Below are 14585 nucleotides of genomic sequence, written 5' to 3' on the forward strand. Positions count from 1 at the left end.
AAAATGCCATTGAATAGCAGCAAACAGGTGTTTGAAGCCGCTGGTGCCTCTGGAGTCTCGCGAACTTCAAGATGTAGGATGCTCAAGAGGTTTGCAAGTGTCCTTAAACCTGTTATTCGGCCACCCCTAGACCAAGCTCTCAAGCAAAAAAGGTTGCAGTGGGCTCAGGACCTTCCAAACTGTTTTGTTTACGGATGAGTGCCGTGCAACCCTTGATGGTCCTGATGGATGGAGTAGAGGATGGTTGGTGAATGGTCACCATGTCCCAACACGGTTGAGACGTCAACAAGGAGGGGGCGGAGTCATGTTTTAGGCCGGAATCATGGGGAGAGAGCTGGTAGGACCCTTCAGGGTCCCTGACGGTGTGAAAATGACCTCGGCAAAGTACGTAGAGTTTCTGACTGACCACTTTCTTCCATGGTACAAAAAGAAGAACCGTGCCTTCCGAAGCAAAATCATATTCATGCATGACAATGCACCATCTCATGCTGCAAAGAATACCTCTGGGGCATTGGCTGCTATGGGCATAAAAGGAGAGAAACTCATGGTGTGGCCCCCATCTTCCCCTGACCTTAACCCTATTGAGAACTTTTGGAGCATCATCAAGCAAAATATCTATGTGGGTGGAAGGCAGTTCACATCCAAGCAGGTGCTCTGGGAGGCTATTATGGCATCCTGCAAAGACATTAAAGCAGAAACTATCAAAGAACTCACAAGTTCAATGGATGCAAGAATTGTGAAGGTGATATCAAAGAAGGGGTCCTATGTTAACATGTAACTTGACCTGGTAAGATGATTTTGATTAAAACTTTTTCGATTTCAGTAAATATGACCTCTTAATGCTGCACATTCAACAAATGACAATTTTTAGTTCTTTACAACCTATAAAATATCTTGAAACTTTGAAACTCAGCATAATAATTTGGAACACTGCATTTTGAGTTTTTTATTTTTGAAAAAAATACTGTTATCATTGGGAGGTTTGTTCAATAAAATTTGAATTATACTCTAACAGTTGATGACTTGAAAATTATACTGACTGGCTGTGCATTACTATTTAGGAAAAACTGAGCAAAGTGTAATTTGCATAATAATGTGGAACACGATGTAAACTATATTTCTGACTGATGGTGACTATATGGGGACATTTTTTATCAGGCTCATAGTTCAAACCAAACTTAAGCTAACACTACCTGACAATGCTGGTTGTCAGTTACGTTAGGAACTTTACCGATGGTTTAGTTTAAGAGACAGACGGACTTACTGAGGAACAGCGCCGTCTACACTCTGTTAGCCGGTGAATATTATTGAAGCTAGCAAGGTAGAATACAGGTACACAGATTGTGATGGATAGTAACGGTCACAATACACTTTGAAAATGGCTATTGGTGGAGGCATCCGTCAAATTACATTGAAGAATAGACCCGTTAACTCCTCTGGACCTTCCACCACTTGCTGTGATCAACTTCTTGTTAGTTGTCGGAGGTTTAAAGCTTTATACCGCCACCTAGCGTGTGGGTTAGTGTACAGTCATGACATAACTTCATCTGAATTGATTGGTCTGGAAAAAGCACACACAGCAGTGATGGGATATAACAGACATTTACATTTTTCATGGGTCTGTTCTCTACCTAATTATATATTTTCCAGGTATTTTTTACTATAATTCAACTACATGTATCAGCCAATATCTGCAATCCCTTCTCCACTACATTTTCACAATGCATTACTTTATACATATGTCAACATCGTATTTAATTAATAATTAATGATTAATGAGAGGGGACTTCGCAGTTGGCAGGTAACAATAGACCCTGCCTCCTTTAATGAGCGCAAAGCTGCAGCACTCGCATTACTTGTCAAGAAACAGCTCAAATGGATTTGGAAGAGGCCACTGCTGAGACTTGGTCATTAATTAGTATGACAATGTAGTTTTTTTCACTATGGACAGTTAAGAGCAAAGGCAGAACTGTCAGGTTATCAAGAGCTGCATTACAAATCATAAGGGCTACACTCGACTGTAGATTACTAACAATTAAGGACAAAACAAAAGAAGCAATGAATGCATTACCTTAAAATTTTCAACGAGACAGAGATAAAAAATAAAATATCCACAAGAGGTTTTAAGTAAGACAAATGATATGAAAACATTTTGTTAAAATCCAAAATGGATTACCAGCACATATAAAAATGTAACAGACAAAACTGTGTGAGTCAATATCCATGTAAATCAATGCTTAAATGAAAACCCTGAATGTATGTAATATAACATTAAATAGAAGGCGGTGTGATAATAAAGTCAGAGCTTGATTCACTGTTTCTGTATTGCCAGCTCGCTTGAAATGAGAATATTTTTTTCAGGCATAATACAGATGCAGAGCATTTTGCAGTCACTGGGAGACAGAGGACAGTGTGTGGACAGACTGTGAAGCGGCAGAGCTGCCATCTCTGACTGTGGCCACTAGCTTCTGTCTCAGGTCTCTGATTTCCTTTAGCAGTTCTCTCTCACTGCTGTCCAATTGGGCCCGGCCTCTGTCCAAGTAGACTTACAGAGTAGAGAGAGAAATAAGGAAAAAATGGAATATGATTAACTGATAAAAAAAATATGTCAAATAATAACAGTCATTTTTTTCACATTCTGAATGTAACAAGGATTTTTTATGTGTCTGCTGTTTTAATCTATGGTGACTGATTAACATATCTTGCTACATTTATTTTATGGTCTCTGAGACTGACCATTATCTTGCTGTGATTGCACCAGATAAACACAATAATATGACAAAAATCACAAGTATAAAATACATTACTGTAACATTTAAAATACATTAAAACATATATATAGTTACTTACAGTTGGTAGAAGTGCTCTCTGAAGGTGAGTTGCTGTTCAGACACACCATGTCAGTTCCTGCCTGTCTTGCAGTAGTGGTGGTGTTGAGTTTGAGGGCCTGACCAGCTCCGTTGATTTCAACATGAACAGCAGCGGTGTTGCTGGTTCTAAGTGGAAGTCCTCTGATAAAACCTGGTGACCTCGTCCTCGTATGTCTCTGGTGATCTGATACAAAGCAAACACTGTCATACTACGTCGAATTTTCAACTCACTTGCCACAATCAACACGTGTGTGCATATATGTGTTAATACCTGCGTCTGCTGAAGTCCACGCCTTTCGCTGCTCCTGTAACTGGGCTCTTGCTCTCGTCACTTCCTCCCACTGCAAATGAACGAATTCTGTCTAAATGAATAACATTAGACAATTAACTTAGACCAGGGCTGTGGTTCTACTATCCCATAGTTTGTCTTCAGTGCCAATTCAAAATTAATTAGGCCAATGACTGTTCTAAATCTGTATGCTTAGAAAGTGCCGTTTGATTGGCCTGTGGTGATGATGGTTGCAGCTTTCTTTCTGTAACTGTGAGTGAGTGAGTGAGTTTCTGCCACTGTGCTCCTCTGCCCAGTCAGTGTGCTGTGCAGGGGGTGGTGAGTATTGTCCATAATGTCCGGCAGTCTGTTTCTTGTCTTCTTTCTGCCACTGATATGAGGGATTCCAGCTCCGTTCCCACCACAGAGCCAGCTATCCCCACCTGTCTGTCCATTCTCGTAGTATTTCCATATTCTTCATGCTTCTATTCTTAAACCACAGCATAAAAGAAGGGGCTCGCAACAACTTACTGGTAAAACAAAGGATCCCAGCCTCCTCCTTGTTCCGTTACTGTGGAGGGTGTCTGTGTTCACTGACGAGTCCAGTCTATCATCCAGCTGCAGTCTGACGTATTTACAAACTGGCTGCAGATGTGGCCTCAGATGTGTCCACCAGACTCCCTGTCTATCCCTGAGTCTCCCGTTGTCCAGGTGAGAGTAAGCCCTGTGTAGCAGAGAGAGGATGGTGTCTTCCACAACCACTTTCTCCTGGTAGGCAAACTGCAGTGGGTCGAGTGTGTGGTGGACTTGGGTCCAAAGGTGATCAAGAAAAAGCCTTTCCAAGGTCTTTATAATATAAGATGTTAGTCACCTGCCGTTATTGAGCTGTGGCCAGTAAAGACCTGCTGCTGGGCTTAGTCCACAGAAACCTGAAGCTGCACCAAAGCTGCAGCACAAAGAGCTGTTCACCTGTTTATTCAAAGTTCTGTCAAGCTCAACTCAGTACGCAAAACATGTATGCGTGTCATGAACACAACGCTCGTTGTCCCGGTCGACAATGTCACTTACGTTGATGAGTCCTAGCTGCTGCTGCTACAGAGTGTGTGTCCTCTATTTATTATTGTTTAAGTTTATTAATATTGATCATAACATTTCAAGTGTGAAACTGATAAGATGAACTGTTCTCGAGATATGTGAGCCACCTACAGACTTATTAACGAAAATTATTCTAAAGTTATAAAATTGCAGAATTGTTCGCACATGTGTTGTTATATTGATAATGCCACAAGTTCCAAAGTGAAGAGCGGATGCCATTTTTTTTAAATAAGCATAGGTAAATGCCCCACCAATGCCCATAAAAGGGTATGAGACCACAGTGCTGTGTGCACACACGGAAATTACAGAAACTGAAAAAAACATTTAAGAAGCCAGGGGTGATTTAACGAAAATCGAAAGACAGCGCTGCACAAGACTCAAACTGTTATATTTTGTAACATCAGAAGCGGAAATAAAATACCACAAACCAAAATCACACTCAGTGGATCAGACACCATTACCTCTTTGCCTTTTTAAACTAAACACTGTTCCATTTTAGAACATAGGACAAGATGGAGAATATCCCTTGTACCTTCTGCCGCACTTATTAATGCCTACTGCCAGTAGATGTTATCTGATGTGAGTGACCACCAGCGGATGTTAGGGACATGTCTTCAATTGTGTACCTTATTGTCCTTCAGGACTTGTCCATGGATCCCCAGATCTTTGAGCAACCTGGTGGTGGATGTTGCAATGAAACCCCTGCAGCCAATCTCCACAAGGCAAATTATTCCCCTTCAGCCATGTTGTTTTGCCTCAATTACCCTGTCTGCAAACAGCAGCCATTTCTTCTCATTCACTTCATCAACAGCATCCTCTCAGGGTACTGTCAATAATACAGAGTAAATGATACGCAGGGTGTTGCACCAGGCTACCAGGTCTGGTCTAAGGGTGGTACTGACAATATGTGATGGGACTGTAAGCTGCTGGCCAACATCATCCAATCTTTCCGTCTCATGTCGGTAAACGGCTAAACATACTCTTGTGTTCTCACCTTCCTTCCTGCCACATCTCTCATGGTGTCAGCCACTCTCTCCTCCTCTGCCAGGGTTTGCCTTTGACGCTCTGCCAGCCTCTCCCTCTTCCTCTCCTTCTCAGCGTTCACCTGCTGCAGCCGGTCCACTATATCTCTCTGCCAGTCTGACTCGAGGCCCAGCTGGCGAGCCTCCGTAAGGCATTCCTCCAGGATCTGAAAGCATAGAGGAGGAGATCAGGGATACTACAATATCATTGTTAGGCTTTTTGTATAACCAGATGTGGTATTGAGATCTATATTATATATATATTTTAAACTGATTTCACAGTGTCCATACTGGAAAGTGTCATTAACCTGCATGTTTGTCTCAGGGCAATGCAGCAGCTCTGCGAGGCTCTCCACCTCTCTGTCTGCCTTCCTCATTCTTATCTGCACCTCATTTTCCACTTCCCGCCCCATGTGCCCCTGCTTCTTCAGCAGGTGCTGAGGGCAAATGATAATTTTTTGTTAAAACACGTCAAAATGTTCAACTAAAGTCATTGCAATAATCTCAAAGTGCCTATTACATCAAGTTAAAAGCTGCCACTTAACATCCTAAGCCTTACTGGTTGACCGGCTACTACTGTTACACTATTTAATTTCTTCTATATCTAGGAGGAAAACATATTACATTTTATGGTATTACAATTGCAAATAGGTTTCTTGGTTGATAAAAGATATTATTGAGGAGCATAAGTAAATACAAGCTACGAAATAGAGAAGAGGTTACAAATGAGGCTTTCATCACCTGTTCAAGTCTTTTCCTCTGAGCCTCTAGCTCCATCTGTCTTATTTCCAGATCCTTGACTGCTGCAGCTGATTCTTGCTCGCGGAGATCCATCTGAGGCAGAACATGGACGCTAGTGTTTGAATCCTTAGTAGGAAACAGCTGATTATTAGCTGACATTAATTTGTAATGTTATCACTTATTTATAGATAATTAAGGTTGAAATAAGGTAGCATCAAGTCACAGAGGTTGATCATAGACACAGGCATGGTAACAGTGTTCAACTTGGACCTCCAGTAAATAGCAGGATCCAGTGAATAGTTTGTAGCAGAAACTTCCAAACTACAAAAACTATGTTGAGAATAAAGAATAAACTGTTATTACAGTTATGATTTGCTGGTGAGTTTGGGAGCTCATATACTGAAATGCTATCGATTTTAAACCCTACAATTTTGGTATGGTCACGGTGACCTTGACCTATGACCACCAAATTCCCAAAAGAAATAACTCAAGATATTCTTGAGATATTGTGATCACGACAACCAGGGGACATATGGGCACACATATGTTGGCGCAGAGCCATATAAATATATAAACTACATGTTGTTTTTTTTACCACAGAAAACTGTATTTACCTTTCTTCTGATCTCCTGGTCTAGTCTTTGTATCTGTGAGGCTCTCAGGTCCTGCTGGTGTTTGAGGAAGCGTCTTCTAGATGTGTCCAGCAGCTGTAACTCCTTCACCTTCAATTCTCTCTTCATGGCTGCCAACCTACAGAGGACAGAGCAGTTTCAACATCCAATTTCTAAACATCAACATCGTTTTGTTGCTCATAACTTAATAATAGAATTGTCTGTGTCTTGTGCTCTTACTTTGCCTTCTGCTGTGTTAGTTTTTCCTCTTCTTGTGCGAGGTTGTTTCTGCGCTGTTCCTCCGCCTTTTGTAGCAGCTCCTGTGTTTAAACCAATCACATACATTGATTCAGATTACCTCCTTTGCGTGCAAAGCCTGTGTTTCTTATACAGATACACTGTATGACTAAGCCAACAACCCACACTACAGTAAAATCTACTTTTAGTGAATTTTGAAATGTTGCACAACCAATCAACCTGATTCGTGTAATATGCCTCCTCTTCAACTTGACGACGAACGAAATCTGTCCGAAGCGCTGATACCTCCTGCCTGTTTAAACCACACATATGCACAACCATGTGATGCATCTTTGCACAGCATTCACTTTAAATGTTATTATCCAACATGAGCTTTAGTTAAATAAATAAAAATCATAAATGATCACCTCATCATCATTTATCTCACCTTTCACAGAGATACTCCATCTCCTGCAATCGTATCTTCTCCCTCTCCTGGCTCTGATATTCCACTATGAATTCTGGGTAGTGGTTGAATACGGGGTACTGGCCTTTGGTCAGTGGTGCGAAATCAGACAGCAGAGTCCTGGGATGGATGTCTGCAGGCGTGCTACTCAGCAGCCGGTAGGCTTCCCTTATCATGGCTCCCACATCAAGATTGTTTCGATGGTGAAAAAAATACTGATAAAGAGGTAAACAGGAGAGATGAGGGAAACTTTAATGGAGGAGAAGAAACCAAATATTTTGTTGAGTGACCTTAGGAAAAGAAGAAAGAAGTAGAAAAGAGAAATGGGAGAGTTGTTACCGAAAAATCCTGTTTCTGTGAGCAGAGAAGCAGTGGCTCACGGCAGCGGGTGATGTAGGCCACACAGGCCATGATCAGGAATGACGGATGGTTGGAGAAAACGTTGTCAAAGAGTCTGAGCCACTCCTCTCGAGTCAAAACCTCTGAGAACAGGGTCTCCAGCAGGGGCCACACATAAAGCTGGGGGAGACACAAAGATGCAAAATAATGTGTTTAAAATTAACCACTCAGAGATGTAGTCACAAAGATGTTCATCTGACCTCTCGTCCACGTTTCTATTCCACCCGCATGTAGTTGTCTGTTTAAGATACCTGGGAAGTAATGCCACAGTCCACCAGGTGTTGTAGCAGCTCCTTGTCATGATGAGCCAGTACGTTCTCCGCCATGTTCAGGATGTTCAGAGGAGGGTTAGGCAAGTACTCGAACCAGTGCTGGCACCAGTTCACTGCAAAACATCGCTGAGTAAACAAAACTCCAACTAGCATGCTTAATAAACTGACAATAACTTGACATTGCCACATTACATTCGTGGAACTCATAAACAACAATGAAAACTGTAGTTCAGAATTTCAAAAAGCTCTAAAAATTTGTTTAAAGCAACAGAATCTAAAATGACAAGTACCGATGACAGTTGCCACCACCTCGAAGCAGAGCATTGGGTTGTTCTGGAAGAGCTTCACAAAGGGGAATGCCACCAGGGGAAGGTACTCCACCTCTCCAAAGATGGCTGCCCAGTGACCTAAGGCGGACAAAACCCTGCGAAGTAGAGGCAAATTAGGTCAAAAAAATATTGGAAAATCTAAATAGTGACCAACTTCTACAATAAAAAGGTTCAACTCTCTTTCTCTCTATATATAGCAGGTTTAGGTAAGAGTTAGGCATTCAGGCATTTGGGAGTGATTGTTAAAATAAGTTTAATATTTACTGTTCCACTCTCCCTTTTTTATTGTGTGTTCCTGTACTTTGAGAGGACCATTTGAAGCATAGATCCTAGTACATTTTTTGGAAAGTGAGGTTATTCTGACCAGACTGTACTTTGGTTTTAGGGTGAGGCATTAAGTTGTGATATTTAAGGTTAGGGTAAGGGGCTGGGGAAAATATTATGTCAATGAGTGTCCTCACTAAGATAGAGGTACAAATATGTGTCTGAAGGAGAGAGAGAGTGTACCTCTGAAGTCCTCTCTGTAACTTGTGACTTTTGATGGGGTATTTATCGTGCAGGGTGAGGTAGGCTGAATGCAGGCCTTTATCAGTCAGACTGCTGTATGCTGCATGGTTCTCTGGGAGACACAGCAAAGACCGCCAAACAAACATCCTGCAACACACATGCACAAACACACACGCCAGACACAAACAGACACACACAGATGCATCATAAAATCTTTAAAATACATAAAGTTTACGAACAACTCTTAAAAGTGGAATGGTTTGCATTTTATGGTCATCAGACACAAGTTAATCCTACATTTACCTGTATTTAGCAGGATATTCTCCAAAGGCCTTGAGCAAAGCCACCAGTCTCCTCTTATTCAGACCAGCTGGTAGTTCATTCTGTTCAAAGAATGATACAGTCACTACACCTGGTCAGAGAGGGGTTGCTTTGTTTGTTAAGTGAAGATCATAATGTTGAAACAAAACATTGCCTTCCATAAAGAAAAATTTGAAAATATGCAGACAAACAAACAACACTTACAAAAGAAAACCAATGCGTCGGGACACGTAAGTACACATCTGTATGATCTCCTACCTCTTTATCATCAGTTGTAGGCACAGCAGGAGGTCTAAGTATCTTCACCTGTGTCCTACCTGAGCTCATGAATGGTCTTTGAACAACCTCTGACCTGACCTTTGACAATTCCTGGTGAGCATCACCATCTGAAACTACTGCCACCCTGGAGGGAGGAGGCTGGGTGAGGGCCAGAGAAAAACGCGCGCGCACACACACACACACACACACACACACACACACACACACACACACACACACACACACACACACACACACACACACACACACACACACACACACACACACACACACACACACACACACACACACACACACACACACACACACACACAGACAGAGAGAGAGAGAGAAATATGAACACTAAATTATCAGCAACATATCAGAAATCTCTTATAGATCATTCCACTGTTGTCACAACTGCCTCTCACCTTGTTTAATTTCTGTGTGAGACTCTGGACATTGTAGATATTGATGCTGCCATTATCCATGATAGCTGCAACATGTCTTCCGTTGGGGCTGACTGCCACTATGGTAATGGCATTATCATGGGAACCAATGTGGAAAAGCAGCTTGCAGGTGTGAATGTTGATGAAACGCATTACACCATCCTGGCTCAACACACCTATTGTCTACACAGATGGGAAAAAAAAGCAACAAACGCATGACACATATAAACAGACTACAGGCTCACCCATAGACACACAAACAGAATCTCTTACTGGAGAATAACGTCAAATATTTGTGAAACTGATACAAATGTTTGAGACCCCATAGCAGAAGAATAGAGGAGATGAGAGAGGAAGCGAAGTTTACTGGTCGTGCTTTCTGTGTACCTGGCTGGCTCCTCTGTCAAGGCTGTCTGGTAGAAATTCCAGCTGTCTGACTGTTCGGACCTGCGTGTGCATCTGAATTACCCTGACCAGCTGTTTACTGTCCAGACACCACAGGTGCAGCAGGTTGGAGCGCCCACCTGCTACAAGTCTCTTTCCATCACTGTCAAGAAAGTAATTGTTAGGTGATACCTTCTGATCCCTATTTACGCTAACTTTTAGTTTGCTTATGAAATGTAGTGTTATGTAATCCGAAAAATACAGCAAAGAGCTCACTGGTTGTGAGGTTAGAGGCTCACCGAGTGACAGCAAAAGCCTTGTAGGAGATTTGGGGGCCACAGTCAGGAACAGGAAGCTGGTATTTGCACAACAGTGTGTCACTCTCCCAAGCAAAGATGGAGTCATCACTGAAACAGCTGACTATGGTGTTACTGTCAGGCAGAAAAAACACCTACAACACAAAGAACAGCGTACCATTACCATATCAAAAATTTAAATAAAAATTCCTTTAAACCATCAATGTTAAACACTGCCTCTGACTATTTGTAATTATTGTTTTCACTTAGTATGTCTACACATTCACCTTCTGTATGCAAAAAGACTGCCTGATGTTCAGCTTCCTCTTCCTCTGGAAGGTGTCCAGGTCCCAGAGCTGTGCCGTGTCTGAGGACGTGGTGATGGCATATCGGCCTGAGCTGTGGACAGAGATGGATGAAACTGCTCCCTCGTGACCTCGCATCCAACTGACCAGCTGCTTTGTGTCTGTGCAAACATACAGAGGTAAATTGTATTGAACACGTTTATTTTCAGTTAATTGTGTTGGTGTGGAATGGATGAAGTGAATGCATCACGAATGCTGATTCCCAATATAATTGGAAGGGGGGGGGGAGAGAGCAGCAGAGAACAAAGAATAGCAACTTTGATTTAATATGAACCATAAAAGTTGTGACTTGAAAACCTTAAAGCAGAAAATATCCCTTATATCAAAATAAAAATAAAGAAACAATTTGTTATGTGTATGTGTCAATCATACCCTTGTCAAAGCACTTGATAGTGTAGTCAGCCAATGCCACAAGTAGCTCTGTGGTCCTGTGGAGGCTGAAAGCCAGAGCAGTGCAGGCCTGTCCTGTCTTCTGCACCAGACGAAATCTACCCCAAGCAATAGAAGAACAAAACAAAGGAGTAGATAAATGGGAAAGCATGCTGGGTTTTAGGGTAATGGCTGACCACTGATTGTGTCTTCTAAGTCAAAAGAAAAACTATTTATACTGACATTTAATCATTTGGCTGAAACGTGAATCCACAGTTATTTACTACTGAAGGACAACACTAAAACACAGTAAGAACTAGTTTAGGATGTCGGAGGTGTTGGAAGAGGAGTTGCTGTCAGAGGAGATGAGTCCTTAAGTGGTTCTTGACGATAAACAAAAATGTCCCTGTTCTGATTGCAATAAGTACAATAGTTTGTTTCCACCATTGTGGAACCACCAACCAGAATAGTCTGGACTGTGATTGACTTGAGTGGAAGGATGGCAATAGCAAACAATGTTCTTTGAAGAAAGGCAGTGACTTTAATTTGGGTAGCCAGTGGAGGTCAATGAGCAGCTTAGCAATGTGCAGCTGTTTTTGGCTGATTGAAGACCAGCCACTACACTGCATTCTGGACCATGAGGTTGCATTATGAATGAGGCAAGGCTGGATTTTTCTTATGTTGTATAATGCAAAGTTGCATTATTAAGAGAAAAATAAAAAATGTTCAGAAAAGGAAAGCTGGTCATCAAATATCGCACCAAGATTTCTCACAACCTTAGTAAGGGTGAGAGATGAATAGTTTTTTTAATGTTGAAATGGTGCTGGAGAGAGCAAGTAGAAGGGGCCTCTGTACTGAGCCTTGGGGGATCCCTGTGGCCATGACACATTAAGGGAATATCTGGTGATATGAATCATTGTCATGTTCATATAGATGTCGTTTTTTTGCGGCATTAGCATGATTGTCAATCACCTGTTTCTGCTGATGTCAAAGACATAGATGTTTCCGTGGTGATCTCCAGCCAGAAAGGAATCTCCTTTGGGGTCAAAGGTCACATGGAGGAAACGCACAGTCTTGCCCCTCTGAGTTGTGCGAGCAACTGTCACTAAAACACTGAGGAAGACAAACAGCACATGCTAAAAACAGAAAGGGAAATTCAGACATCACTGAAAATTGAACTCAGTGCTTTTCAATTAATTGTGGTTGCTCTTTGTGGTTATAATTTAACCTGAACAAAGTGGCAGAAACACTTGGAGCCTGTCTCATGAATAAACTTACTTTGAGTGCAACTCATCAGCATTTTGTAATTAAATATGACCAAGACAATTCCTCCAATTATCAATTATCATTTTTTACTATAAAATGTTCTCTTGCTATTGATTAACTAATAGCAGTACAACTGGACAGTTACAGAATGGTTACAGCACAACATTAACTATCTGAATATGTACCCATGCAATTTTGAGACACAGCAAAGGGTAATTTGATATTAGACCATACAACAGATGAGATCTGATTTAATCAGGATTCTATCTATACTCCACTATTTAGATTGGACTGCGTAGCTGAAGTCCTGTAGTTTTTAATGTGTTGTATAAATAAATCGGAATTGACTATGTGACATTATAGCATAGTAGTCTATCTTTATTGAGTTTTACCTTTTTATATCTTTATTATAATGTCCCCATGAATGCACAAGCAGTGCAACAAGTGTGAGTGAACAAACTCTCCACACAGTGATCATATGATTTCCCAACACAGTCCATACAGAGCTGTTCCCATAGATATGGCTGTTCCCCCCTCGGCATCAGATTAAACAAGAGACCCATCTTGTGTCGTTCAGACTTTTCAAACCCACCTCTTTCCTGCTGTTGGTTTCCGATGCCACACGTTCCCCTCTTCTTTGTTTCCTATGTCCGTCACCTCCATTTTACAACGCTTTGTAGCAACCCAGTGCAAACTTTTGGAAAGCAGAACAATTGGCACCTTGCTTTGTGTTTCCGCGACAGCCAAGAGCGGTGGGCTATCCGGCGAATCTCTGTTCTGGCGGAGTAAACAGCGGTAAATTTGAAAGAGCAGTATTTCGCGATAAATGATGACGAGAGAAGCCGCAGCGGTTATCGATTAAAAGCATATCGATTACATCATATAATATTATTCAGAGTTCTACATCAATCCACAACTTCACGGGACATTGTACTGACAATTTTCTTCAAACTACAGTTTCGTTTTTTTTTTTTTATGTTGATGGCGGTTATTGTGTCGCTTAAAGATGACGTAAGAGGTAAACAGAGCTGGGCATTATGGCAAATGAGTCTTTCATTGTAAATATAATTCTTTTCCCAACATTTAGGCATTTCTTAACGTAGCGAGATGTTTCATTTCAATGTTTGGTTTTATTATTACATTATTCTTATGATTTTATCATTAGATGTAATTATGCTTAAAATGTGCTGATGGCTATGGTTTAATAGGAAAATGCCAGCTGTCCCTAAAATATACCAGTTGATCAAACTATGATTTTTTTAAATCATAATTTAGCTTTCAGATAACTAATAAAGTGAAAGTTGTGTGAGTATAGTATATTATAAAAGTATAAGTTTCTTCAGATCACATATATACACAACAAATTCTATCATGTTGATGTTAAAAAGATAAAGGAGTGTGCTGTAGATTGTTTGCTGCTCATTGAACTATAGCAGCGTGGTGACTCCTCTTCTACATGAACAGTTTAGATGTTGGGATGTGAGAAAGTGGACACATACACACCTCTCATCAAGTACAAGGCCACGTTTAAATTTGATGATTCCTTTATTCAGAGTGACTATGTTTATAACTAATGTTAAAACATGCATTACTTATTTTATTGAAATAATGAAAAATTTGCATCAACTCATTCCTCCATCACTCTTTTTGTTCAAAGTACAAACAATACTAGCAATCAAACTTTGATTTGATTTGGAATTGACACCAAAACAAAAATGAGCCTCACTTCCATCGAGAAGCCTCGAGGCCATTGAACAAACAAGCCTCAGAAAAAATATCTTTCCAAAACCCAAAGCAGTCACAGTCATGTCCTTTAAACATTTAAATTGGAGTCCATATATTAAAATATTGAGCCTATATTTTTGCAACCTGCATGGTGCAAAATGAAATGAAATGTCTACCACGAGGTGCAGAAACGCTGGCAGTTACTTTTGACCTAACAAATATGATCAAGAAATGAGATTTAGCCTGTGATATAAAAACTAATCATATACACAGTCAATCAATCAATCAATCAATCAAATTTTATTTGTATAGCCCATATTCACAAATTACAATTC

At 40.9% G+C, this 14585-nt stretch overlaps 1 protein-coding gene across 10 annotated transcripts; it reads right to left on the bottom strand.

The window, feature by feature from the left end:
- Nucleotides 1-922: 922 nt before the first annotated feature.
- On the bottom strand, nt 923-13494 carry tbc1d31 (TBC1 domain family, member 31). Of its 10 annotated transcripts, XR_008339827.1 has the most exons (24): nt 13118-13494; nt 12232-12372; nt 11263-11378; nt 10813-10991; nt 10529-10680; nt 10233-10392; nt 9828-10028; nt 9397-9555; nt 9121-9200; nt 8818-8964; nt 8272-8405; nt 7961-8094; nt 7650-7829; nt 7293-7525; nt 7085-7157; nt 6848-6927; nt 6611-6746; nt 5997-6122; nt 5564-5692; nt 5228-5422; nt 4860-5059; nt 3670-3862; nt 3142-3232; nt 3007-3054 (listed from the first exon to the last, which is right to left on the bottom strand). XR_008339827.1 is itself a non-coding variant. In XM_053431847.1 (23 exons), the coding sequence occupies exons 1-23, from the start codon at nt 13186-13188 to the stop codon at nt 2391-2393; spliced, it is 3222 nt and encodes a 1073-aa protein (XP_053287822.1). In that variant the 5' UTR covers nt 13189-13494; the 3' UTR covers nt 923-2390. The 10 variants fall into 10 exon arrangements, 7 of the variants coding, with proteins under 7 accessions (XP_053287822.1, XP_053287821.1, XP_053287820.1 ...); XM_053431847.1 differs by lacking the exons at nt 3670-3862; nt 4860-5059 and adding an exon at nt 923-2545 and having other exon boundaries at nt 2851-3054; nt 3142-3211; nt 5997-6089; XM_053431846.1 differs by lacking the exons at nt 3670-3862; nt 4860-5059 and adding an exon at nt 923-2545 and having other exon boundaries at nt 2851-3054; nt 5997-6089.
- Between the last annotated feature and the right edge of the window lie 1091 nt (nt 13495-14585).

The sequence above is a fragment of the Pleuronectes platessa genome, chromosome 10 (assembly GCF_947347685.1).
Source record: "Pleuronectes platessa chromosome 10, fPlePla1.1, whole genome shotgun sequence".
NCBI classification, from domain to species: Eukaryota; Metazoa; Chordata; class Actinopteri; order Pleuronectiformes; family Pleuronectidae; genus Pleuronectes; species Pleuronectes platessa.